The 27,321-nt window shown below is 36.8% G+C and overlaps 1 protein-coding gene across 1 annotated transcript in view; it reads left to right on the top strand.

Annotated features, from left to right (window-relative positions):
- The window catches only part of LOC150089009 (transcription elongation factor SPT4-A-like), a 33,649-nt gene extending 8,532 nt beyond the window's left edge, over positions 1-25,117 (top strand). The window contains exons 2-4 of the mRNA XM_090371000.1: positions 1,246-1,352; positions 9,850-9,905; positions 24,814-25,117. Of these exons, the coding sequence (XP_090227126.1) occupies positions 1,246-1,352; positions 9,850-9,905; positions 24,814-24,932 (282 nt within the window). The 3' untranslated portion in view covers positions 24,933-25,117. The remainder of the gene's footprint in view (positions 1-1,245; positions 1,353-9,849; positions 9,906-24,813) is intronic.
- The last annotated feature ends 2,204 nt before the right edge of the window (positions 25,118-27,321 follow it).

The raw sequence follows: 27,321 nt of genomic DNA, 5'->3' as shown, positions 1-27,321 counted from the left end.
AATTGACAGAGAAATGCTCATTTTGTCATTGAATTGCACAGAAGGCTGTATTCAGCACATTTTATGCACTTTTCCTGGTCACAACATCACATCATGACGTTGCTCTCAACTCAGTGTGAGACAACTAACATTGGTGGCATTTTTCCATGCCACAGCTAATTTCAGTGTCACTGCACTTCAGTATTACCTGGATTTTTACGATGTTCAAATTGCTGATTACAGCTAAATTAGTTTATTTGCATTAACAAGGGCCTCAAAATTGCAAGGGAAAAAAAATAATAATAAATAAAAGTATACATCATATATTGATTGACACAGATTCATTCCAGTGCAGGTTTTTTTTTGTATTATTCCTGTTTTGCAACTAATCGTAAAAAACACATTGCTTATGTAAGTCATTAGTGTTTATGATTAATTCTTCCTTAATTATGTAATTCAATTGTAATATTTATTATAACAGTAAAATGCCAATAGAGAAGATTAGTAAAATGAGAGCCTGCTCAAATATAATCAGCTGGTTACTTTATTGAGATTAAATTCTCTTATGAGAATTGAAATTAAGTAATTTCAATATGCTACTTGGTGCTCCGATCTCATATACAGTATATGATTGTGCAGGCACTGTTGCCTTTAATAGCACAGGCTTTATCCATTCTCTTAAGATAAAAATAAATAAAATTTCAGATTATAATCTAGAATAAACACAAGGGATCAGTGTAATTTTATGGGTTGGAGAATTCAATATTACTGATGGGAGTCTTCCTCTTGCTGATACTACACACATGATGGGGCATAAATTCAAATTGAAGAAATACAGTTGCAGAATAGATGTGCATGTGCAGAAATTTGCCTTTGGTCAGCGGGTGGTTGATTGTTGGAACCAACTTCCATCCATTGTTGTGGAAGCTGATAACTTAAATAAATTCAAGGAAGAACTAGACAAACTATTTGAAGGAATGGATAGGTGAAATGGGAAGTAGGTTTTTTTTTTTTTTTTAGCTTGCTTTCTTGAATCATTTGCACTGCTATTGTTAATTTGAACATTCAAACTGCCTGACCAATTGGATATAGTTATGCTGTAGTTTTAATAGTAAACAACTTCCTTACTTTTGCAACTCAAGTAATTTGCAGTTATGTCATGGCCTTGCTAAAAATGCTTCCTTCATAACAGACTTTGTTATTAATTTTAAGATAAGGTAAAATAGAAAAAATTAGCAATAATTACAATTTTTTTCATTTTTTCAGACATTTGAACAGTTTGAATTTGATGGCTGTGATAACTGTGATGAGTATTTAGGGATGAAAAATAATAGAGATATGGTGTATGACTGTACAAGCTCCAACTTTGATGGGTGAGTTGTTTTCATTCTTTTAATACGGATTAAAAGGTAGGATAAAACAAAGTAAATTGCCATGATTTGTTTTAGAATGCCATTTCCATTTTCTTCATTTCTAAAAAAATGTATATACAGTCGAACTTGGTTATAATGAGCATCAAGGGACCAACAATTTCCTCGTTATAACTGTTACTCACTATATCAGTGATGAGTTAAATCTGCCTCTTATTTTTTTTTAATTCTCAATAACTTGATAAAAAGATAGATTCAAAAAAATAAAAGAAATATTAGAGAGAAAAAATAATACAGTATTAATATATACCTACATATTATTGGTATTAATATGTTTATATTCAGTTTTTAAATCGATCCAGCCAACCACTGTTACATACAAAATCACAGTGTTCAAACTGTTTAGAAAATTTTTCCTCTCAAGCCACCAAGATCTGATCGTCTATTGAAAATCCAGCACTTTGTGTGGTGGATCATTGAAGCAATGCTTCATCAGCGTTTGTAACTTTGCGATTTCTAATTTTTTTTTTTTTTTTTTTTTTAATTGGTTACGTTCTTTACCATGGCAATATGTAAACATGTTTATTCTTCCACAATGCCATTACTGTTGAAGAGGACAAAAACGTTTTACACACTTCAACATTTTTTGCACCACATTCTAACTCATGAATACTTTCGACTTTTCGAGAATCGAGAGAGACTTTTTTTGTTAGTAGACATGTTTCCGAAAGAGGGGTTCATTTCTAACTGATTTTATTTAAAATGACAGTAAAGTGATCTGCATACAAAGTTCTTAGAAGTCCCGAAATGCATACAAAGTTCTTAGAAATCCTGAAATGCATACAAAGTTCTTAGAAGTCTTGAAATAAATTTATGGTTCAGTGAATACAAGACAATCTGTAAATAGGGTAATGAGACAAGCAGAATGCTGATGCACTAGCGTTTAGCCCCCATCTACAAAAGGACAAGGTCATAAACTGGCTGCTAATCTGATCTGATGCGGGTGGTCATAAAAGCTAAGTCGCCCTTTTGTCTATTTGAAGAATTGGGTTTTTTCAACCCCTAGCAATTAAGAATGTTTGCATAATTACCAAAATTAGTTTAGTATATCCATGTAGTATGCTCGTTATAACAGTGATTGTATGGGAATGCGCATAAATTAAAATCATTATGGCATTTTACTCATTGCAGCCATGATTTCGTTATTTCCGTGCTCGTTATAACCAAGTTCGACTGTATATTTAATATATGTTAGACTCCTGGCTATATGAAACAGTTGGGAGCTTGAGTCTTTCAGATCACTGATCATAAATGCAATCTATCTATCTTTTGTTTATCTAAAAGATAAACAAGATAAATATTTTGTATGCTAATTATCTCCCATTAATATTTTTCTTGTTTATCTTTTAGATAAACAAGAAAAATATTAATGGGAGAAAATTAGTAATTTGCCAATGAAACCAATAAGAGTAAAACTTACATTAGTTAGTTGTAGACTATATCAGTTTTATTTGCCAACAGTCATATAGTTTCAAAACTAACGTGCAATTTATGCTTTGTGCATTTCTATTACAAGTTCCAAAGAATTTATTATTAGGGTTCATTGAACTGTATTTATAGAGAAAACTCCTATGTAATTGAGGGACTAAATAAAAATTTGGTTAGTCTGGAAAAAAGCAAAGCAGGCTGGGTAGATTACTGTCTCAGTTCCTATGGACCCTTTTTAAGGTGTTGGTAATTGCACATATCAGTGAAATTAAACAAAAATACACAATTTTTTTTTTTAAGAGTGTGTAAACAGGGGGAGAACATGTATATATTTTGCTCAGTCTTTCAACACATATTTTGAAACTTAAGCATATGTTAGCATATAGGACTTAAGCATATAGGAAGCATATAAACTTAAGCATATAGGAAGAGAGAAAATTTTGACAGCAAAAAAAAAAAGCTATAACAACCTAACATTCTCCCAAATGACTGTGCCCTCAAATCTTAAATATTTTGGGCTTGTTCAGTTATAGTGATACATGCATAAAGCTGCACAATAAGATAAGTGTGGTGACAGCTAGCCTTCAGCAATATTAGTATTGCACCAAAGCAAAGGTTTCATGTTTTATACCTCATGTCTATATGCAACTTTTGGAGATTGTAAAGTATTGTATTGGGGGGGGGGGGGGAATTATGATTAATTATTCCCTCTGTTATTTATCCTTTTCTAATTCTTTGCTATTTTCTTTATTTATATATTTATTTGTATATATATATTTTCCATTCCTCACTTATTTCTTTCCCCCTTTACCTTGGAACCACAAAGGCTGTTGTTTTTATTTCTTTATTCCTTTAAACAGGGGGGTCCCCACTTCCTTCCAAGGCCCACATGCTACCTGCTGCATAATATATTATTTCCATTAATTTTATCCTGTTTGTTCATCAGAAGATCCAAGTACTGAGGACTTTATTTTATTATTTTTCTCTTTATTCTAGTTTCCCTAGCTTGGATAGTTCGTACTACTAATTATAGCTCTGAGGTGTCAGTCTATTAAGACGAAACAAGGGGTATTAACATAACAAGGATTTATTATATATATATATATACAGTAAACCCCCGCTATTCGCGGTATCTGTATTCGCGGTCGTTGATTTAATATAAAATGAAACCTAAAAAAATTTGAATTTTAAAGTGCCGTGAACATTTTCCGCCATAAAAAAACGTGGTCATGGCTAAAATTATCTTTCCCGCTCAAAACAGCGCTCAGTGGGTGGAGGGAGAGGGGTGACGAAATCACGAGCGTGGATGTTTCTCGCTAATCCTTGTTCAATATGTGCTATGTGCTTGTCATGAAGGTTTCGTCGTTTGCTTTTAATTTGTATGCTTATAAATTGAATAAATTTATCAATTTGTTTAATTTATATGCTTATAAATTAAATAAATTTATCAATTTATAAATTGACATGCTTACAAAAGTGATAAATCTACCGTTTTGCAGTGTAAAACAGACTTTTTCGAGCGTGTTAACGGAAGAAAGTGACTTTATTGTGGACAAGTTCTTTCTAACCTGTCAAAAATATGGCTACGAATAACAAGGGAAAAGATCAAAGAAGGTGATGACATTAGCAAATAAAATTGTGTTATTAAACAATTTCTAATGGTGAAAGTGTCTCCTCAGTGGCAAAACGTTGTAAAATCAGAGTCAACGGTATGATCAATCAAAAAATCGGAAGAAAAAATCCGCCGTAGTGTCCGTGAAAATGCACTAATTGCTTCAAAAATTTGCTCTGTAACTCGTGATGTTAAGTTAGAAAAAATGGAAAAACCTTTAAATCTGTGGATAGTAGACCGAACTCAAAATAAAATTCCGTTAAGTTCACTCATCATTCGTGAAAAGGCAAAACTCCTTCATCAACACTGGTGGGATAAGTCTTTTTGCTAGCAAAGGCACTGGTTTGAAATTTCTAATAAATATTACATTTAATATTAAATTGTTTCTTATTTTCATTTCGATTCCATATGCTTGCATTTCAGTATGTACATTGTCATATTATGAAGGTACATATAATACGTAGACAAAATTTTAGACTAGTTTTTCTTATATATTTCATACTTTGGAACGGAACCCCTTTATTACTACGAGAGCCATAACTCAGTATTCGCGGCATTTCTCAGGAACGTAACCCCCGCAAATAGCGGGGGTTTACTGTGTATGTATATATATATATATATATATATATATATATATCCTTTCCAACATAAACTGAATAACTCCAATAATTTTTCACCCTCTCTCTCTTACATACTCTATGGAGGAAATTTCTATTGAATACAATTCGCTCCGTTAATAGCAATTAGACAATTCATGAAATTAATTCTTACTTTTAACACGTTTCTTTAAGTTTCTTATCAATATCTCTAATCACAGATGAGTAACATTCACTCACTCTCTCTATTATATCCTATTCCTATCCATACAATATAGTAGTCATCACGTTACAATACTTCTCAAACTGTCCTGTCCAATTTTCTCCCATGGATTTCTTTACAACACCGTTCTCATTAGTAAAATTCACTAAACTGACTTACTTGGTATATTTTTTCTACCACCTGAGTGAGTTTCCGATCCTTCAGGTCTTCCTCCGATTTCTTCCCTGATCTGCTAGGCTTATGGCTCTTTTCTGCCTCCACGTCGATCGTCCCACACTCAGGACTTTCTCCAGGTCATTCTGCCTTTCGCTATTACCTTACTATCATGATCGGACTTTCCGTACCCGTTTCCCGCACTCCAAAAATATCCTTCCGCCACTCTCACGCGCCTCTCCCCGGGATTCTCCGCCGGATCCTTTCCTTTCAGGTTTCAGCATTCTGACTCCTGGCTCTGGCTTTCGTCTGCTCTCTGCATCACCTTTTTGTTTCAAACTCTCCCTTATTTTTCATCCAATCATTTTGTAGTCCTCCATCACTCTCTTCTTTTTCATTCGCTCATTTCTTATTCCTTTGTTTTTAATCAGATTCTGGTATGTCAAACTGCCTTCTTTGTGATGAGAGCATCCGGGTGCTACATCATCACTAGAATTTTATCTGGGATGCCCGCTACCACTTACCTCTTCTGCCACGCTTCCTTTAAAGTTACTGCCCTTGAAACTATTGAGTGCCTCCCATGTCGGCCTATTTGTACTTTGTTTACCGCTCGAACATGGTGTGCTCTCTGATCTGGAGTCTTCCTTTTCTGATGGAGTCCGAAACCGTTCTAGGGTGTGGGCGTTCTTTTGTCCCCTGTTACCGTAAGTTCGGTACAGCCCTGCATTCTGTAAACAAAAGCCGCATCAAAACTGGCCTACCCATTGTATTACAGTTCGGTCAGTGCCCCTCCTGCTGCTACGCTAATCCGGTCCCTTTTGAAGGTACACAGCGCAAGCAAATCTGCAAGTGCTCGTCTGTTTTAAACATTAGATATTTTTCAAAAAAATGGTAAATTTTAAAATCCTAATATATATGTAAGAATAGTTCTTACAGTATATGTTGATGACATTGTTGGAGGAAAACATGCATGAAATAGCAAGATTTTTGTAGTTTGCACTGATAGTTGGTCAGTGCAGAATCGTGGGTTTTTCTTCTCTATCTAAAACATGAGACGATGCTGTTGACATCTGGGGCATGTAACTGATGTGTTATGAGCTGGATTGTCGTGTTATGTGTTAGAATGAGATGTTTCCACAAAGTTTCCTCAAGAGCGGAACTGTACTGATGTCAAGACTTCAGTACAGTTCCATTCTTCAGATTGTGAAGGGATTCTGTGCGACCTGGTTAAGCCATGGTATGAACTAGTATCCTAGCCTGAAGGGGCACTTTTATTGAACAATTTGTGCATTTAAAGTTTATGATATATTTGAATGTTTAAAGGCTGGCATAGCTGAAGCATTAGCATTAGTAGAGGCATTTGATGCAAGAAAGCAAGCTTATGCAGCATCAGCCAAAAAAAAAAAAAAAAAAACCACTTCCACTTCACCCCTCTGTTCGTTCAAAATACCTGTCCAGCTGAGCCTTAAACTTATTTAGGCTATCAACCTCCACCACAAGGGATGGAAGTCTGTTCCACCAACCAACCACCCGCTGGCTAAAGGCAAATTTCCGCACGTCTATCCTACATCTGTCTTTCCTCAATTTGAATTTATGCCCTCTCAGGTGATTATTCTGAGCTAGAGGAAGAATCCCATCAGCATTGGGCATGCTTAAACCATTCAAGGCTTTATACACCTCTATCAGATCACCTCGCTGGTGCCTAGTCTCCAGACACTGTAATTTGCAAAACTTAAGCCTTTCTTCGTAAGAGCACCCCTTTGTTCCATTCACTAATCTTGTTGCCCTTCTCTGTACTCGTTCCAGCAGCTCTACATCCTTCTTGAAATGAGGCCTCCAGACCTGTATACAGTACTCTAGGTGTGGCCTGACCATCGCCTTATACAATGGAATAATCACCTCCTTATCCCTGCTGGAAAAATTCCTGTATATCATTGACAATACTCCATGAGCTACTCTTGCAGCCCGTCTGCACTGCTCAGAGTGCAAGGGTGCATAAGTACACATGCCTTGAGTGATTGGGGGGTTCAAGCCTGTGTTTGCTAAATATGGTGCTGTTTCTTGTATTCTCTCTCTATCTTGTGAACTCCTCTGACTGTATGGTTGTCCCAGTGTATAAACAGAAAATTTATTGAAATATTTTTCTGCCAAAGTTAATATTTTTATATAGAGAAAATGGTGCCTTAACAATCAATCAGTCAGAAACACTGGTCATGCTAACGAGTTAAAATTATTTAAATTTTTTCCTAGGGATAAATTAGCCCATCCTTGGTTTAATGCAGATTCACTTACCACTGTTTTTATGGCTTCTTTAAGAGCACTAAGCAGTGGATGCCTGTACTTTGAAGCGTGGCATTTGCATTAATTCACAGTTTGTTCATTCTCACATATATAGGCTGTTACACTGGGATGGTAAGTGGGAGGTATTTTGTTAACCCGAAATAAGGTTTCACATCTTGCACTGGGCTCTGTAACCTGGCTGGTTCATCTCAAAGTGCCAGTTCTGCTTATCAAAAGGGACCCAGTGGACACTCCTTTTGTCCAGGTCTTGAGTCAAGGAAGCTGGACTTCTCACCCATTTAAGGTTTGAGAATAGTTGAGGTTGTTTTGGCCCCAAGCTCTCTAATTATTCACTTTACTGGGTGGTTGGACATATGCCAATTTATTGCCAATACATAAGGCAATTCTAAAAGTGATGTGGGTAATTGCCAACCAGTCAGTCTGACTCCAGTGGCAGGGAAATCCGTGAATGCAAAAATACATGATTATTTGTTTTTTGAACAATATTTTGTTCAGAATGGAATTCTGAACAAAACACAGCATGGTTTTGTAAAGGGAAAATCATGTTAAACTAACCTGATTAGCTATTTTCACAGAGTTGCTCATCAGCTGGATGCAGAAAATAATTTCAGTGTTATTTACTTAGATTTCAGCAAAGTGTTTGGCTCAATCCCACACAACAGGTTACTGCACAAGCTGAAATATGTCGGAATTGCAGAGAAATCCTTAGATAGATAGATGGAGGTATAGAGGGCTGTGATGAATGGTTATTCTTCAGATGTTGGGCTGATGTATGTTGCAGTACTGATTCCAGGGGTTTCCTGGAATCTGTACTGCAACCACTGGCATTTTTCATTTTCTTAAATGACATTGATGAAGGGATACATGATGTGATGCCAAAATTTGCAGATTAAATAATTTAGAGCTTAATAATTAAAAACTTAATAATTTAATAAGAACTAGGGGCCATAAATTACTGGGGAAGAGGTTGCGACTGGATTGTAGGTGGTTTTCCTTTAGCTGGCAAGTTAATTTCAGAAGTTATTGAAGCTGAAATCTTGGAAAAATTCAATAGCTGTCTAGACACTTGGGTGCAGAGGGAATTAAATACATAAATAGTTTATTTTATTTATCCATTATTATTTTTTTTTTATATCGTTTTTTGGCTGGTGCAGCAAAAGCCTGGGCTTTATTATTATTATTAATAGCTATATGGTGCAAGGAAGCCAGAGGCTTATGCTGCACCAGCCAAAAAAAAAATTCCCGAGTTACCCTGAGAGAGAGAGAGAGAGAGAGAGAGAGAGAGAGAGAGAGAGAGAGAGAGAGAGAGAGAGAGAGAGAGAGAGAGAGAGAGAGAGACAGAGACAGAGAGAAAAGTAGAAGGGAATCACCAAGAAAGAGAAGAATGATGATATCCAGCTCAGGACCCTGGGTGTGCCAAGCCCATACTCACCAGATGTGAGCCCCTGGGGTTCCTTGCACCATATGGCTAATACTATTACCACTCCCTTCAGATAAAAAAAAAAAAAAAAGAAAAATTCTTGTATTTTAGGTAATTATGATATAATACAATACAAAAATTTTTTATATATATAATACAATACGAGAAATTATCTAAAATAACAACTTCGGACTAAAATTGCTGAGGTGAGTAATACCCCTAGCAGTTTTAGGTTGTCTGTGAAAAGAAAACATTTTCTTCTTGCAAATACAAATGCTTGAGAGCTGGACCCAAACCTATGTGGTCAATATGAGATATCCAAGAAAATTGCTCAATAGCAAAATTTTATTCTGAACAAAATTTTTAATGTTTCAGTGCACTTTTGAAGTCAATCCAGAATCATCATAAAGCTGATCTTTTCAAAAAAAAAAAAAAAAAGCTTGTTTTTGGTTATTGGGAAGGAGTTTTAGTGGGTAAACAATTCCTTTAAAGAATTTGTGATTGAGACAAATGTTAGAAAAAAATATATTATAATAATACTTATATTTTTATGTGACGGCAGTAAGTGTAACTTCCTCTTAAAGATGAGATACCAGATGAAATGGCGGGGGGAAATCAAGAATAAGGACAACTAATATATGCTTGCATAATATTAGTTGTCTCCAGTCACCAGAAAAATAATGACCATTCCATTTTTTTGATTTTAGGATGATAGCATTAATGGGACCAGAAGATAGCTGGGTGGCCAAATGGCAGAGATTAAGTAAGTGAATTTACATTTTAAATTATATTAGCTTATTATTAGATATGAGAAAAGTCACGTTTTGTGAATTTTCTCGTATCTAACAAATGCAGTTTTTCCTCCTCCTGAATTGAAGAATGAAATCATAATCTTCTCATGTACTTCTCCCCGTGCATTTTCCCAAACAAATTTTCGCATTTTCTGTTTTTTATTTCAATTTACTACAGATTAATCACAGCTTAATTGTTGCTTTTTAGTGTAGTCCTAAAAAGTAAATGTTTCCTGATAGATTAATTAATGAGGGAAGGCTTCCTCCTGTATAATTTGACTGTTCATACTGGATTCATTATATCAGATAAATTTTTCTGGAAATTTTCAACAACTGTCTGTGGTATGAAAAATTGATATTAGAGGAGCAATAACAGAAGAATGAGAAATTTCATTTCAGCAAGAAAACTAAAAATAATTTTTAGATAATCTATATAATAATTTGCTTATGTCCCTCCGTCCAGAATGCTCTTTGAACTTGAATAACTCAGACTAAACAAGCTTTTGACCTGATTCATTTTGCAATGGGTTTTTTTAGCTATAAAATTGAGGGGGGGGGGGACAATTCACAGTGAAATTTTCCAAAAGATTTACCGACCAATTTTCAATTTTTTTTTTTTTCTTCCAAGTGTATAATCAGTATATACTGATTATATACTTTATTTTGAATAAAAATAGCTGATTTAATATTACTTAAATACAACTGGAGTACATAATGTATATACTTACTTACTTACTCCATGCTTGGGCCACAAGGGTCCTTTACAGCTGAATTCCAGAATTCTCTGTTATGTGCAGGCTCTCTCTGGTTCATCTCTCTTCCAAAACCTATATTTTATTCCATTCTTTATGCCATTCTCCCATCTCACGGGTTACCTGCCATCTTTCCTTTTCTAAGCTGGGATTCCAGTGAGGATTTGATGGATGTCTTCAGTTATCAATAGATAGCATGTCCAGCCCATCTTAATTTTCTTTCCTATATGATTTGAATTATACGTTGACTTCTATATTTCTCCTTTAATTCATTGTTATGTAGCCTTCTCCATTCTCCAGTGATTTCATCTTGTTTTGATCCAAAGATTGTTCTTAGAAGTCTATATTTGAATGATTGTAATTTGTTTTCTGATTGTTTTGGATTTCACGTCTGTAACTTACAGTAGGTAGTATTATCATTCTATATACCTTTATTTTCAAGTTCCTAGATACAGTAATACCCCGAAGTTACACGATAGGTGGGTCCGACGAAAATCGCTTAAGTCGAATTCGCATAAGTTGGGGTACAACTTTGCATATAAATACATATAAATTTTGTTTAATTGGGACCAAGGACTAAAAAAACACTAGTTTAGAAGAAAAATATTAATAAAATTGCAGTTCTTTATACATATTAATATTTAAAAAAATAAATGACTTACGTAAAAAAGTTATTTCGATGTCGATGGCTTCGTAAAATCTAACAAATTCGTCTGACAACACAGCACCTTCTTTTTTTCACGCAGAATTTCTTCGTAGCAAGCTAATAATTTTTTTATTAGCTTGCTTTGTAGCTATAACGCGTTCTTCGTTGGAGTCTGTTTTCTAAAATTTTTAAGCCCTTTACAATTGAGCCCTTTTCAATTTTCAACCTGTCAAGTTTGCAATTGTCATGTGCTTTTCGCCGTTGCTTCATTTAGGCCTGTAGCAAGTGCAATATCACATGGTCTTTCATTTCGCTCAAAGCGTTTCACAATTTCATATTTTTTCTCTATCGACAGAGGCGGACTGGCCATAAGTCTTACCAGGGAAACCCCTGAGGCTGGTGTGATTTTGGCCATAAACCATAGTATGAGGCCACTACAAATTTTCCCGGGTAAGAATTTTTTACCCAGTCTGCCTCTGTTTATCGATAATTGCTTTTCTTTTTCTCTCTGAATCTGTGTCTTCACCAGTACGCTTCCTTCTCACACCTTTTAAGTATTTTACTCATTTTTAGGGAATAAAGCACAATTACAAAACGAGGAGGCACGCTTGATACGCATAAACAAAACTGCACGCATGTAGCAACTGAATAAACAACACCATAAAGGCAGAGATACACTATTAACACCTCACATTTCTAGGGGTTACTACCATAAAACAATAACAATCCAGTTGCGTTTCTGCTAGTGGAATCTGTTGTAAACTGGTAGTAAACTCGATCTAATTGCATACCGATAGCTGGAATTGTCTTGGTTTTTACATTATTATGGTGAAATGTGTTTCCCCTTCACTGATATAAAAAACATAAATACATTTTCTGAATCTTCTCTTCATTCCTATCGTGTTCCGTACGGTTGTGGTGATTCTGCGTTCAACTGCCATTTCTTGTAAACACAAAGGCGAATCGTGCATAAGCCAATTCGGTTTGTGTTATATTATGAGATATCGTTACCGTATTTATAAATAGTATATGATCAAATTCGTGTAGTGTAAACACGTGTTATACGAGGACTGACCGTATACGGCTCGACCGACGCGATCCAGTTCTCGTGAAAACGATGTAATTTCCGACAAAAGTTGAGCACGAATTCGAACGCACACATAAATATGACAGTTGGAATACAAATTCTTGTATATGTGTGCAGCTCATGCACAGTAAAGTTGAATTTTGTTCATCTTTCGCTCTCATTCTCCGCCGTCGCACCGTATATCGATAACATATGAAAAACAACCTTGAAGATAGTGGGCGGCAGTGCTGCCAAACGAAAAAATCAAAACCGCGTAACTCCGAGTTCGCGTAAGTCGGGGTATTACTGTACTTGTTTTGAAGTTAGGATTTTTTTTGAACTGCATAAAAGCATCTATTTCCACTCTGAATCCTAGAATTAATTTCTTCTGAAATATTATTACAATCAATTCAGAATGCTTCCCAAGTACTTAAAGCTTGGCACTTTCTCAACTGTTTGATTTCCAAATTTGAGGTTTAGGCAATCATTATTCTTGTCTCTACAAAGTTTAAGGTACAGTAAGTTCCCAAATTACATAATTTTGGACCTGCATGAATTTTTTTTCACTCAGTTTGTTTTTTTTTTTTTAATGATTGTCAAATTTAAAACAATAAAAAAAAAAAAAAAAAAATCGGTAACAACAAACATGGCACACACAAATGCAAAAGTGAGATACGGAGTAACAAGTTTATGAATTTTAAAAAAATATGAACAAAGAGAGGATTCTGAAAATTTATTTAGTGAATAAATAAATTTATTTATTCAGTGAAGAGAACACACATTTCAACCATAATTTAAAAACCCACAGAATTCCAGCTATCCATATTATTGCAAATGCAATAATATCGAGTTTACTACCTGTTTAATTAGATTGCACTAACAGAAAAGCCCAATAAACCAGAAACTACAAATTGATTTTGTTTTATGGTAGTGATCTCCAGAAATGTGCTCTATTAAAATGTGAGCTTATGTGCAGTTATAATACTGTTTCTGCTTTAACCCTATGAAGTTCTTTACAGAAAATTTCATTTTGATCGTTAACATGGTAAGAGAATAAGAGATAGCGGTACTAGTAAATCTACCAAGAAAAGGAAAGCGATCGATTTGGATCAGAAAATTAAAATAATGAGGTGTGAAAATAGTCAAACATTAACAAGTATTGTGTGGTATTTAGATTTATCAGTGTCAACAGTGAACACAATAATAAAGGACAAAGACAGAATACGAGAAGTGATACCAATGAAGTCAAGTTTAATAACCAAGGCTATGAAATAGATATCACTTTTTACGGTACAGTAACATGAGTTTTTTTTTCTTCCTTATGTGCCACTTCAGCTACTTCACTGCAGTCCCCAGATAAATTTTTTAATTGAACTAATTAAAAATATATAATTAATTTTCTATATATATAATATACAGGCAACTCTCGGTTTGCAAACATTCACTATAATAAATGCCACAATTCATTCAAAATTTCTTAAAGTCGCCAATAGGTAGAGTTCCTTATAAAACGAAATGCCAAACGTATAGTGAACATAACTGTAAGATTTAAATAAATAAACTTTTAAAAAATGTATTTATTACAATTATTATATGATAATTATACTGAACTGTTCTTGGTTAATAAAACTAATCTAGTTATTAAAAAAAAATGTTGTTTTACGTGCGACACCGCATAGAATGTTTTCTCATGGGAAAGAAATCGTTGATTTCCCCCTATTATAATATAATAGGATCATCATTTGCTTTGCCTAGGTTATCTTAGATGGTCAACCGTTGGTTCACTTAAGGTCTGGGAAAGAAAAGCTTCCCCATCCCTTTCTCTTCCAGTCGCAAAGATATCTGCAGCGGATAATAGCAGCACTGCGAACACAGCAAAAAATGCGCCCGACCGATCTTTTGCACCACACAACAACAACAAACGTGGTCGGTTGTTTTATAGACACATCTGAATTATTCCACAGCTTCCCAGAACTTTTACAAGGCGGAAAATGACTGCAGTTTTTAAGTCAATTTCGGAGGGGTTGGCAATCTTTGAAGATGATGATGCAAGTATGGAAAGAACTGCAAAAGTGAAAAGAGGCGTTTATGGCTGTCTAGAATGCTACAGTAAGATTTTTGAAGAAAAAAATAAACTAACTGTGCAATCTTCTATAAAAATATACTTTAAAAAAGTGGAAAACCCATCTGTTTCTTCATTATCAGGTGGAAAACCCATCTGTTTCTTCATTATCAGATGCCCTTCCATCTGCCTCATCTGTATCTAGTGTAACTTATGTGGAAAATACTGAACTCTGATGAAGATGCTGACAAGTGAAAGATGACCATTCAACGTTTAGTATGTGATTTTAATGTTTTAAAATGGCTGCCAACATATACGATACGTATTGTAAAAGCTGAAGAATGCAAGATACATATAACGAACACCTTGAAACAGAACTCATTTCCTTGACGTTGTCACAGACATTCTCTCAGATATACCAGACATCTGTACTTGCTACCTGGGAGTCTAAAACGCTAATGGAACTGATATTCGGGTGACACTCAAGTCAAGTGGACCCAATTTCAGCAAAGTCCGCATGGTCTGTGACAGCCAAATCCTCTGCTTGCACCTTCACGATGGTGGGACTGTTAGTAATCCTGGGTATAATCTCCATGCACAAGTACATGGTGGGTGACCACCCAGGTGTGAACCAACGTAAGCAGGGGTCGAGGTGTGGCGCCCACACCACATGGAGGAACGCTGCCCCTCTGTTACCAGGCAGTACTAGGTGGTAGATGACTCTCATCAATCGGTGCAATACCACCACTTTGCTTATTGGAGGCTTGAAGTGGTGGAACCCATGTTTAGTCTCTAGAGCTAAGGTCCGGCCAACCCTTCCCTATCTCTTCCATCATGCAGTATGATTGATGACTTTTGAGGTTATGATGAATGTCGTGGCGAGATCCAATATTCCTTACATTTCGAGGGTACAGCTCTAAAACAGTGTTCGCAGGCCGGCCGCTAGTTAGTACACCAGACCAAACCTATTGGTAACTCTCTAGGAGGCTTCCGGATCAGCTAGGGTATAATCTTGCTACCTCTACTCTGCCAGATAGTGACTGGAGGAAGTCCGAGTAGTGTGTATGCGGGGAGCATTGTAGAGGCCACGTTATGTCAAGGATCTGGGTATATTCTTACCACATGTATGCCATATCCAAAAATTTCGTTACTTCATACAGCATGTCCCACCCACTTTTTCTTACTATTGAATACACCATGAATTGGAGAGTTGCCAGTGCGGACGTGCCTTTCTGCCGCTCTTGGCACAGAGAACTTTTTTCTGATTTATTTTCTGCTTAATTAGTTTAAATTGACATATTAACTTATTTTCTAGAGTAGCTGTATAATCCTATTTACGGTACTTAAGTTTAAAGTAACTTAGAAAAGGGTATCAAATCCACTTGTTTACCGTTCGAAAATAGCCGCCATTGTTACGGGAAAATTAATCAGTGAAATCTATTAATCTTGTCGAACTTCATTGGCAATTAAATTGTACTTTTAACTATACATATAACCACTTAGGTTACGTAACATAAATAATTAGTAAAAATAAATAATTAATACATAACTTGATACGGAAGTTATATAAAGGGATTTCGTAGATAACACTCGTTACTGAAACATAAATATTTCGTAGATAACACTCGTCACTGAAACAAATATTTCGTAGATAACACTCGTTACTGAAACATAAATATATCATTATAACTGTGTTGGGATACAAGTTTAGGATTTAATTTTGTACTGATAATGAAATTTTATTGAAAGAAAATCGAAATCATGACTCAAACCAGAGCAGCAAAGCAAAAGGCTCAAGCTAATTGGAATGCTGTGGCTCAGGGGAGAACTGAGCCACAGCATTCCAATTAGCTTGACCTCTGAATCACAGTTGCCCTCTGAATCACAGCCTTTCAAGATGCACTATTTGCTTTATGTTTGCGGAGCAGTCAGGTATGGGACATGATACTGCCATGGGGGATGTCTTTGTATGTGCGCGATGCAAGGAGTGTAAGGAAATCAGGCGACAACTCAGCGTTATGGGCCTATATGAGAGCTTAAAGGACTGGGGATGCCCTCGAAGGATTACAAGTGAGGGCCCATCAAGCTCTCAGCTGCCCACACCAATGCCAGAGCTTGCACTTGGTCATCGCTCAACACAGCAGCAACGCCCAAGGCAGAATGCGCTGGTCCCAAAGGAACTAGTAGTTGTTGGTGTTGACTCTATTGTCAGGGAAACGGGAAACATGCTTTGTAAAAAGGATAGGTGGAACAGGACCAGGGTATGTCTGCCGGGGCAAAGGTTCGTGACGTTGTAGAGCGGATATCATCTTTTAAGCGCACAAAAGATGATATAGTTGTACACGTTGGAACTTATGATGTTAAGAGTAGGAGACCGGCAGAATTACTTCACAAGTACAGGTCATTGTTGAAAAAAAGCCGTGAATTAGGGCTGAATTTGAAAGTATCTGCAATTCTGCCCAGACACGATAGGAGGGAGTATATGATGAGAGCCCTGTCGATCAATTCGGCATTGGAAAGATTGTGCAGAGCTCAAGGGGTAGAATTTTTTTCAGCCTGGTCTGTACTTGTTAACAGGAGAGACTGCTTCTACAGGGATGGGATACACTTAAATAGAAGGGTGCAAGAATGTTTGCTGATGCTATCGAGGCAGTGTTAGGGGGTCGGAAAACTGATAGATTGGGAGGATACAAGGACTAATAGATTAACAGTAGCCACTGGCAGAGGAGAAAGTGATTCTTGCACTACTTCTATCGGAATGAGCAGCATCCTGGAAAATAAGATGCAGGATATTTCAGAGACTGCTGGGAATCATGGGGGTACAAGGGAACACATGGGTTGTGTTAGGGTGGCTAAGAGGAAGAGCAGGTGCATGTATCCTTGCGTGTACACCAATGCTAGGAGTTTAGTAAATAAATTTGATGAATTTGAGGTATTGCTCAAAACATCAAAGGCAGATATTGTTGGGATTTCAGAGACGTGGTGTCACACAGATATAAGGAATGCAGAACTGGAATTTGGGGAGTACAATGTCTACAGAAAGGATAGACAGGATAGGAAGGGAGGAGGGGTTATGCTGTTAGTTAAGAAACACATAAAATCCAAGGAAGTGAAGCCAGTCGACATCACTGGACAGTGCAGTGTCGAGTCAGTTTGGTGTGACATAAGCATTGAGAGATCAAAATTGAGAGTAGGAGTGTGCTATAGGCCTAATGACTCTGATGAGTATAATAAGAAACTGTACAGAGAAATAGAGTGGGCCAGTAAATCAGAGTCTTATAGTGGGGGATTTTAATTTCCCAGATATTGACTGGAATTTCGTGGCTGGTCACTCACACACTAGCAAGGCTTTTGTGGATTTATTGGATGATTGTTTTCTACATCAGCATGTTCGGGAAGCAACTAGAGGGAGTAATACTCTTGATTTGATTATCAGTAGTGATTCTTCATGCATTAAAAATCTGCAGATAAATGAACCACTAGGTGGCAGTGATCACGTGTTCTGAAGTGGGAGTTACTCAAAGAGGTAACTACCATTAGGGGTAAAGGGAAGGGGTATTGCTTTCGTGAATGCGACTACGATGGACTGAGACTGTATTTAAATTCTATACAGTGGGATCAACTGAATATGTTACCAACAGCAAATTCAAAATGGGAAGCATTCAAAGAACTTATCTTGGAAGCTACTAGGCTTTACATACCAACTAAGAAATATTGTTCAAGGTTTAGGCCTAAATGGATGTCAGATGAACTAATGAGGCATATGGCAGAGAAGAAAAATGCATGGGATACATACAAATTAACACGTGACACAGAAGCCTATGATAGATACAAGTTGATCTGTAACCAAGTTACAAAGGAGGTTAGGCAGGCGAAGGCAGATTACGAGAGATCCTTGGCAAGGGATGCGAAGAAAACCAGCAAAGAGTTCTTTACTTATGTAAACTCTAGAAGGAAGGGGATGAATCAGATTGGTCCACTTGATATTGATGGGTCAACTGTTGATGACTCTGCTCAGGTAGCTAACAAACTAAATGAATATTTTGCATCGACATTCACACATGAGTTATTCAGCAAGGGGAATGCCAGAGGTGTATTCAACTCTAGCAGTAAGCTAGAGAATCTTGTAATAACAGAGGGAAAAGTAGAGGAGAAATTGTTGAAGATAAACACAAGAAAGGCACTTGGGGTGGATGGGATCTATCCAGTTATATTAAAGGAGGCAGCATAGGAAGCAAGCAAACTCTTAGCCATAATTATGAGAGCTTCCTTGGACTCAAGGGAGGTACCCATGGACTGGAGATGTGCAAATGTGACCCCAATTCACAAGGGAGGATCAAAGGCTGACACAAGTAATTATAGACCTGTGAATTTAACTTCTGTTCCCGGAAAATTAATGGAGGCACTGCAGGATCATCTAGAGAAGACTTCAGTTATAGCTCGGACACAGCATGGTTTTGTTAAGGGGAAGTCTTGCCTGACCAATTTGATTGGATACTATGATGCAGTCACAAAAGAACTGAATGCAGGGAATAACTTTGATATTATATACTTGGATCTTAGAAAGGCTTTTGATACTGTTGCACATGGAAGACTGCTGCACAAATTGGAGCAATGTGGCATTGGAGGAAGATTGCTGCTACGGATAAAGGGGTGGTTGAGGGGGAGAAGACAGAAAGTGGTAATCAATGGACACTGCTCATCGTGGATTACCTCAGGCTTCAGTGTTGGTTCCATTATTGTTTTCTGTATTTATAAATGATATTGATGATGGTATATCAAGCTTAATGTCCAAGTTTGCAGACGATACGAAGGTTGGCAGGGTTGTTGAGAACACTACTGACACTATGCTGCTGCAACAGGATCTGGAAAGTTTGAGCAGATGGGCTGAGAGGTGGCAAATGAAGTTTAACATTGACAAATGTAAAGTACTACACATGGGAAACAGCAACCCCAGAGCAACGTATCAACTCTGTGGTACTACACTGACAGTGGTAGAGAATGAAAGGGACCTGGGGGTGGTTGTACAGGCAGATATGAAGTTCTCTGAGAAGTGCAGATGGGCTGCAAGAGTAGCTCATGGTGTATTGTCAATGATATATAGGAATTTTTCTAGCAGGGATAAGGAGGTGATTATTCCCTTGTTTAAGGCAATGGTCAGGCCACACCTAGAGTACTGTATGCAGGCCTGGAGACCTCATTTCAAGAAAGATGTAGAGCTGCTGGAACGGGTACAGAGAAGGGCAACAAGATTAATGAATGGAACAAAGGGGTGCTCCTACGAAGAAAGGCTTAAGTTTTGCGAATTACAGTGTCTGGAGACTAGGCACCAGCGAGGTGATCTAATAGAGGTGTACAAAGTCTTGAATGGTTTGAGCATGCTCAATGCTGATGGGATTCTTCCTCTAGCTCAGAATAATCACCTGAGAGGGCATAAATTGAAATTGAGGAAAGACAGATGTAGGATAGATGTGCGGAAATTTGCCTTTAGCCAGCGGGTGGTTGGTAGGTGGAACAGACTTCCATCCCTTGTTGTGGAAGTTGATAGCTTAAATAAGTTTAAGGCTCAGCTGGACAGGTGAAGTGGAAGTGGTTATTTTTTATTTATTTATTTTACTTTATTTTTTTTTTTTTGGCTGATGCTGCATAAGCTTGCTTTCTTGCATCAAATGCCTGTACTAATGCTAATGCTAATTGTCAAACTAATAGAGCAAGCTTATCCGCGAAAAGATCTAAACCTCCCAAGGACTTCCTGATTCATTTCACAAATATACATGGTCTCAATTCTAATCTCAATGATGTCCATTTCCACTTGCAGTCTTCCAAACCCCATGTACTTTTTCTGACAGAATCTAAGTTATCGGTTGATTCAACTACTGCTCATCTCAAATGTCCAAATTATTCGTCTATGATTCCTTTCGCCTCAAAGGTGGTACTTCTGCATATGTCCATTCTGATATTCCCTGTCAGAGACTTGGCAATTTGGAATCTTCTCTGGCTTAAAATCTCTCTACCTCATTGTGTCAAATTCATCTGTTGTCTCTACCGTTCTCCCAACTCCAATAATCACTTGGAGCTCTTTGACTTCCTCTCTTTGCAACTTGACTTTCTCCAGTCCAACTTTCATAACAGTGAGGTAATTTTCCTTGGTGATTTTAATGTTCACAACTCCAGCTGGCTTCCGTTTTCTAGTCACACGGACACAGCAGGTCGAGATGCTGAGGCTTTTGCAATTACTAATGACCTAGCGCAGATTGTTCATTTACCTACAAGAATACCGGACAATCCTAATCATACAGCCAATACGCTTGATCTTTTTCTCACAAACAACCCTTCTAAGTACATGGTCGAAGTGAGAGGTCCTTTAGGCACTTCAGATCACAACTTGGTGATTGTCTCTTCTCCAATGGAACCTTTATCTCATGGCTATTCCCAACCTTGTGCTGTTTGGCATTACAAGAATTCAAAATGGGATGACCTGCGAGATTTCTTTTCTTCTTTTCCCTGGTCGGATTACTGTTTCAAAACTTCTCATGTCAGCGTTTGCTCAGATCGTGTCAGTGAAATTATTCTTGCAGAAATGGAATCCTTTATTCCACACTCCACTTTAAAATCTTGTCTTTTATCTAAACCTTGGTTTTCCAATAAATGTGCTAAGGCTGTCCATGAGAAGAATGTTGCATATTGTAATTGGCTTGTTTCTAATTCTTCAGTTTCATTTTCTGCCTACACTAAAGCTTGCAACAATTGTAAAGCAGTTATTAATCAGTCCAAATTAGAGTTTGAACAGGCTAAGAGTAGAAAGCTTGCTTCTTGCCCTAATGGTAGCCGAGCATTCTGGTCTCTTGCCAAAGCTATTGGCCGCAACTTTTGCCCATCTCTGCTCCCACCTCTGTCCAAACCAAATGGTTCTGTTGTCACTTCAGCCAAGGATAAAGCTGACCTGCTAGCATCCCATTTTTCTTCCAGCTCATGTATTATTGATCTTGGTAAAATACCTCCCGCCATTCCTAACACGCTTTATTCAATGCCTCCTGTGGTCTTCCGTTAAAAGGATATCAGAAGGATTTTGATGAATCTTGATGCTAAGAAAGCTCCGGGTCCTGATGGTATTTCTCCACTTGTTCTCAAAACCTGTGCTCCTGAACTTACTCCTATTCTTTGCCGCCTTTTTTCACTTTCTTATTCCAAAGGTGTTTTTCCTTCTGCTTGGAAATTTGCTCATATCCAGCCAGTTCCTAAAAAGGGTGACAAATCCCTCCCATCCAATTATCGTCCCATTGCAATTACTTCTACTCTTTCTAAAGTAATGGAGAAATCAATTAACCGCCAACCCTTAAACTACCTAGAAACCTTCCGTCTGATCAACCATCGCCAGTATGGATTCCGTCAGTGTCGATCCACTGGTGATATTCTGGCTTATGTTACCCATTTATGGACTAATTCAATGGAAAGGTTTGGTGAAACACAAGTAGTTGCTCTTGACATCTCAAAGGCTTTTGATTGTGTTTGGCATAAAGGTCTTCTAAACAAGCTTCCATCTTATGGTTTGCCAACTGTTTTTAGTAATTGGTTATCCAATTATCTCTCTGATCGCTCACTGAGGGTAATGGTAGATGGCTCTCTGTCTTATAACTTCTCCACTAATGCCGGTGTTCCCCAAGGTTCAGTTCTTTCCCCCATTCTTTTTCTCTTGTATATTAATGACCTTCTTCCATTGACTGGAAATCCTATCCATAGTTTTGCCGATGATAGCACATTGCATTCCACTTTCCATTTTGAGAAACCTTGTCCTGCTCAATCAGCTTCAACTTCTCGAAAATCTGTTGGCAATTCTTTAAATGCCGATCTTCAGGTAATTCTCCAGTGGAGCAAAGACAACTTTGTTGATTTCAACCCTTCTAAAACTCAGTCTTGTCTTATAACTCACAAAAAGGATTCTTCTGCTCCTCTGCTTATCTTTAGTGACACTCTGATTTCTAGGCAAAATGATATATCTCTTTTGGGGATTAGCCTGACTTCAAATCTCTCTTGGAACAAGCACATTACAAATATTGCTTCCTCTGCATCTAAAAAACTTGGTTTTCTCGTTCGCTGTCGGCATTACTTTTCTTCCAAACAGCTGCTCACTCTGTATAAATCGCAAATCCGCCCTGCCATGGAATATTTTTCCCACATCTGGGGTGGTGCCCCCAAAACCTCTCAAGCTTCTTGATTCCATTCAGAAGCGAGCAGTTAGGTTAATTAATGATTCATCTCTAACAGAGTCTCTCCACTCGCTTTCTCATAGACGCACTGTTTCTGCTGCATGCCTCTTCTACAGATACTTCCATGGGCACTGTTCTTCTGAATTGGCTTCTATAATTCCCGCTCTCTTTCAAAACAGTCCGAACATGTGCCGCCAACATCCATTTACTGTCCAACTTCAAACCCACAGGACCAACTTTTCATCTTCCTCATTTATTCATTCAACTGCTGTTTTCTGGAACAACCTTCCTTCATACGTATTCCCTGAAAATTACAATCTACAGAAGTTCAAGTCCAATGTGAACAAATATTTTCTTTCGTCTTTTCAACCTCCAACCCAAGCACGGTACTAAGTACTATAGTTTCTAATACATCTCGTGTTTGGGGTTCACATAAAAAAAAAAAAAAAAAAAAAAAATTGTAAACCCACAGTTATCTGTAATAAAAGTATATAACTATTTTTCTTCATTCTTGTGAGGATATAATGTGGTTTTTGTAATTTTAGAATATCAGGGATATTTTATTAGTCATTCCAGAGTTATGTAAACTCAACTTGCGTAAGAAGTCCTGGAACGTATCTCTTATGTATTTTTTTTTTTTTTTATGTAAACCCCAAACACTAGGCATTAGAACCTATAGTACTTAGTACTGTGCTTGGGTTGGAGGTTGAGAAGACGAAAGAAGATATTTGTTGACATTGAACTTGAACTTCTGTAGACTGTAATTTTCAGGAAATACGTATGAAGGAAGGTTGTTCCAGAAAATGGCAGTTGAATGAATAAACGAGGAAGATGTCACAGACCATCTGGACTTTGCCTAAATTGGGTCCACCTGACTTGTGTGTCACCCAAATATCAGTTCCATCAGCTTTTTAGACTCCCAGGTAGCAAGTACAGCTTGTCTGGCATATCTGAGAGAATGTCTGACAACCTCAAGGCCCATGTTAGGGACTTACTTTGTTTTGTGTTGTCGTTTATTTTTAGGGCAATGAGATCAGCTTCTTTTTCCAGCACTATTAGATTAAAGGTGAAGCCCTGTATATCATCACTCACTAGACATATGTCATCTGCAGAGGCCTGGTTTAGGGCATTCAGGTCTTCCCCTTTCCCTGTCTCCTCCACTTTTCTCAAGGCCAAATTAAAGATTCGGGCTGAAAGTGCATCACCCTGTTTTAATCCTACCATTATTTCAAAGTAATCTGATAATTCATTTTGTATTTTGATGATCAGTATAAATATAATTTATATTAATATTTTAAAAACCTTTTGCCTTTAAAACAGCTTCAATCTTGTCTTTGCATGGAATCTACTAAATGTTGTAATTCTTCGTTTGAAACCCTGAATGATGGTTTCAATTAATTCCATTTTATTATTGAGATTTTATCAGAAAACAGTAGCTTATCAGCATTGACCACAACTATTAAATCAGATTTAGATCCTGGTTATTACCTGGCTACATGAACATAGTTATATTATGGTCTTTCAGCATTTCATGCTGGGTTTGACTGTGTGGGGCAAAGGTGCATCATTCTGTTGAAAGAGGTATTCATCTTGTGGCAGCAGTTTGCATTTGAGAATCAGACTGGTATTTGTTTTGCATGTAATATACTATCGATAATATGCATTTGCCTGCCTTCATCCCTTGACACACATCCCCATACTATGCTGCTAACTGGGTGCTTTTTCAGTGCAGTTGTGCATTCAGCAACAGTATCAATTTGTCGATAACGCATTTTGTTTTATCGCTGCCAAATACGTATCCTGTCAGGAACAATAGCAGGTATACAGTCCTCTTTTGTAACTTTATAAACATCATATGATATTTTGGCTTTCCTATATGGAAATAGCCAAAAAATCAGTGTTATTTAATGTGTCACCAAAAATGTTGTTTTTGGTAATTATTTTTCTGGTAAGAAGAAATATTCTGTATTCTCTTATAAAGTGTCACCCACCATCTGTTATTGGTAGGTCTAATAACTGCATAAATAAGGTTTTGCACATAATTTGTCTTTTTTTTTTTTTTTTTTTTAAAATATGTAAATAACCCAAATTTATTTTTGATATGCAAAAAAATGTTTTTGTATTTGATTTCTGTTTTCTTCCTGCAGATCGTATGTCTAAAGGAATCTATGCTGTATCAGTGTCTGGCCGGCTACCACCTGGAATTATTAGAGAATTGAAGAGTAGAGGCATCACATATAAAACACGTGACACAAGTACAAGTTGAGTGTGGACAATGGATATGTGGGGGGAAAAAATTATAACAGTGGTATAAAAGCAATTCCTTTTGAAGATGAGCGCTGCAGTTATTTGAACAAGGCATACTTGTTTGTATAGCCTCCTGTTTTAAAAATTATGTACAGTCTACTCTTTTACCTTTTTTGGTGTTGAATAAAATACTTTTAAATAACAGTAGTTTATTTCAATCACAACTTTTCAATGCATTAAACATTTTTAAAAATTATGATAATTTCTTATTTTAAGTTACAGCTACATTGACCATTGGAGTCTAGATAGAAAGGTCAAAGTTAATGAGATACTTATACTCAGTGCTTTTTTTGGGACGGTACGCAACGGTACTGCCTACCAGCACCTTTATTAACAGTGACGTGTGACATTTGGATTCAGTACACTTCAAAACTTCTAATATTCTGTAATTTTTTTTTCACACGTTCACCTACTATTCAAATAAGCTTAAAATTATTTAACTAAATTTGCATTTTTTGCTGTCTATTGTTAAGATGAAATTCTGAATAAAACCGTCCATCTTTATAATTCTAAATTAGTCAGTCGGACGTTACATTTAAAATACTTTCCGTTGATCGAAGAAAATTTTTATATAGCGAATGGATTAGGAAATAATTAACTCGGTACGCACTTTTTGCATTTCTGGCCTTCAGGCAATTTAGGCAATTAGTCCTGCTGCGCGAATGAAGAGAGCTAAAGCATTCTACAACTTAGTGGTACCTGTTAAAACCTATCCGACCACATGTGGAAGAGTCGCACTAGTCAAGAATGAGCAGATAAAGGTGTATTCCCAATGGGCTCTGGCCCATCTTCTACTGCAGTGGTGTCCAACCTTTTCCTGTAAAGTGGCCATATTAAAGAAAATATTCGAAAATTTTATTAAATACAATACACAATTATATTTATTGAACAAAACATTTAATGAGAATTTTTTTTCATAAATAACAAAATTTAAAATGCTGTTTTAGTTCACTTTCCTCGCAGGCGGTAGGTTGGACACCTTTGTGAATCAATTGTAAGCGCCCTGTTCGAGAATTAGAAAAGTGATTATCTTTTACCCCGAACAAATAATCAACTGTTGTTTCGCAGAAGTGCTTTATACACATTTTTCTGTAAATTTTCCCTATCTCTGTTTACATGGTCACAGTATCTGAATGACACCGACATTTTGGACAGTTTCAAAAAAAAAAAAAAAAAAAAAAAAAAAAAAAAAAGAAGAGAAAAAATTCAACTTTAAGAACTAGTGACAATACCGATGACGATAGACTGAAAACGAGGACAACGAAGGTATAATCCTTCTAAACACGAACTGTTGTAATTTGGTAAAAGCGAAGATAGAAAATCGTCAATTAAGTTACAGTTAAATGAAAGAGATGGATTTCGGGGATACCTAATTAGGCGCCGTAGCCGAGTGGTCAGGCACGTGGGTGCATAAGTACACGTATACACGTGGCTGTTTCTTGTATTCTGTCTATCTTGTGAACTCCTCTGACCATGTGGCCGTCCCGGATTATAAACAGGAAATTTATTTATTTATTTATTAATTGATAAGAAAGTTTCGGAAGAATTTGATGAAAGTTCGGAGTACAATACCAATTTCATCGAGTGAATGTGAACAAGGATTTTTCACAAATTAATCTGATCGCCAGCCCTTCGTTGATGACAAAAACAGTTTCTTCACTACTGTTTCTTAAAATTGTAGTCCCGCTTCGATCCATAAAATTATGTCGATTCATGGCTGCTTCGGAAACGTCATTCAGCAACTGACACACAAAGAGGAAGGAAAAGAAGTCGGCATAGGACAGGGGTCGGCAACCTGCGAGCCGCATGCAGCTCTTTTAACACGTAACTGCGGTCTTTAACTATACAGTTCATTTGTGAAGCACAATTTTGAAATGGAGTTAGAGGACTTGAAAATCAAGGACATGTGGAGTGCAAATAAAATGCCCTAAAACTTGAATTTGAGGATTGGGAGAGGCAAAAGGCTGCCCTTGCAATTCTAGACAAATGGACAGCAATAGATGAGTTTAAAATGCAGACTAAATTGTGTTCAATGCGTAGAGTAGCTTACCGTACCCATATATAAATTTGAAAATATTTGTGTTTGGACTTCTCTCAGTTTTTGGTTCGACGTATTTCTGCAAGCACATATTTTTTAACATGGACTATATTAAAAATAAATCAAGAACCGTCGTCTGAACAATGCGAACATGGTTAAAGCTCAGCATGTTTAAATACGACATACTCGCATGATGTTGAGAGACTCTCTCAAGAAGTTCATCAGCAAAAGTCACATTAATTCATACCTAATTGGATGTTTGTTACGTTTTTTTCAGTATTAATAAATAATAATTCAAAATATATACTTT

The sequence above is a fragment of the Mastigoproctus giganteus genome, chromosome 3, assembly GCF_048544385.1.
Source record: "Mastigoproctus giganteus isolate SK-2022 chromosome 3, ASM4854438v1, whole genome shotgun sequence".
NCBI classification, from domain to species: Eukaryota; Metazoa; Arthropoda; class Arachnida; order Uropygi; family Thelyphonidae; genus Mastigoproctus; species Mastigoproctus giganteus.
Note: the sequence above shows the minus strand (reverse complement) of the source record. Positions and strands in the feature narration are given on the sequence as shown.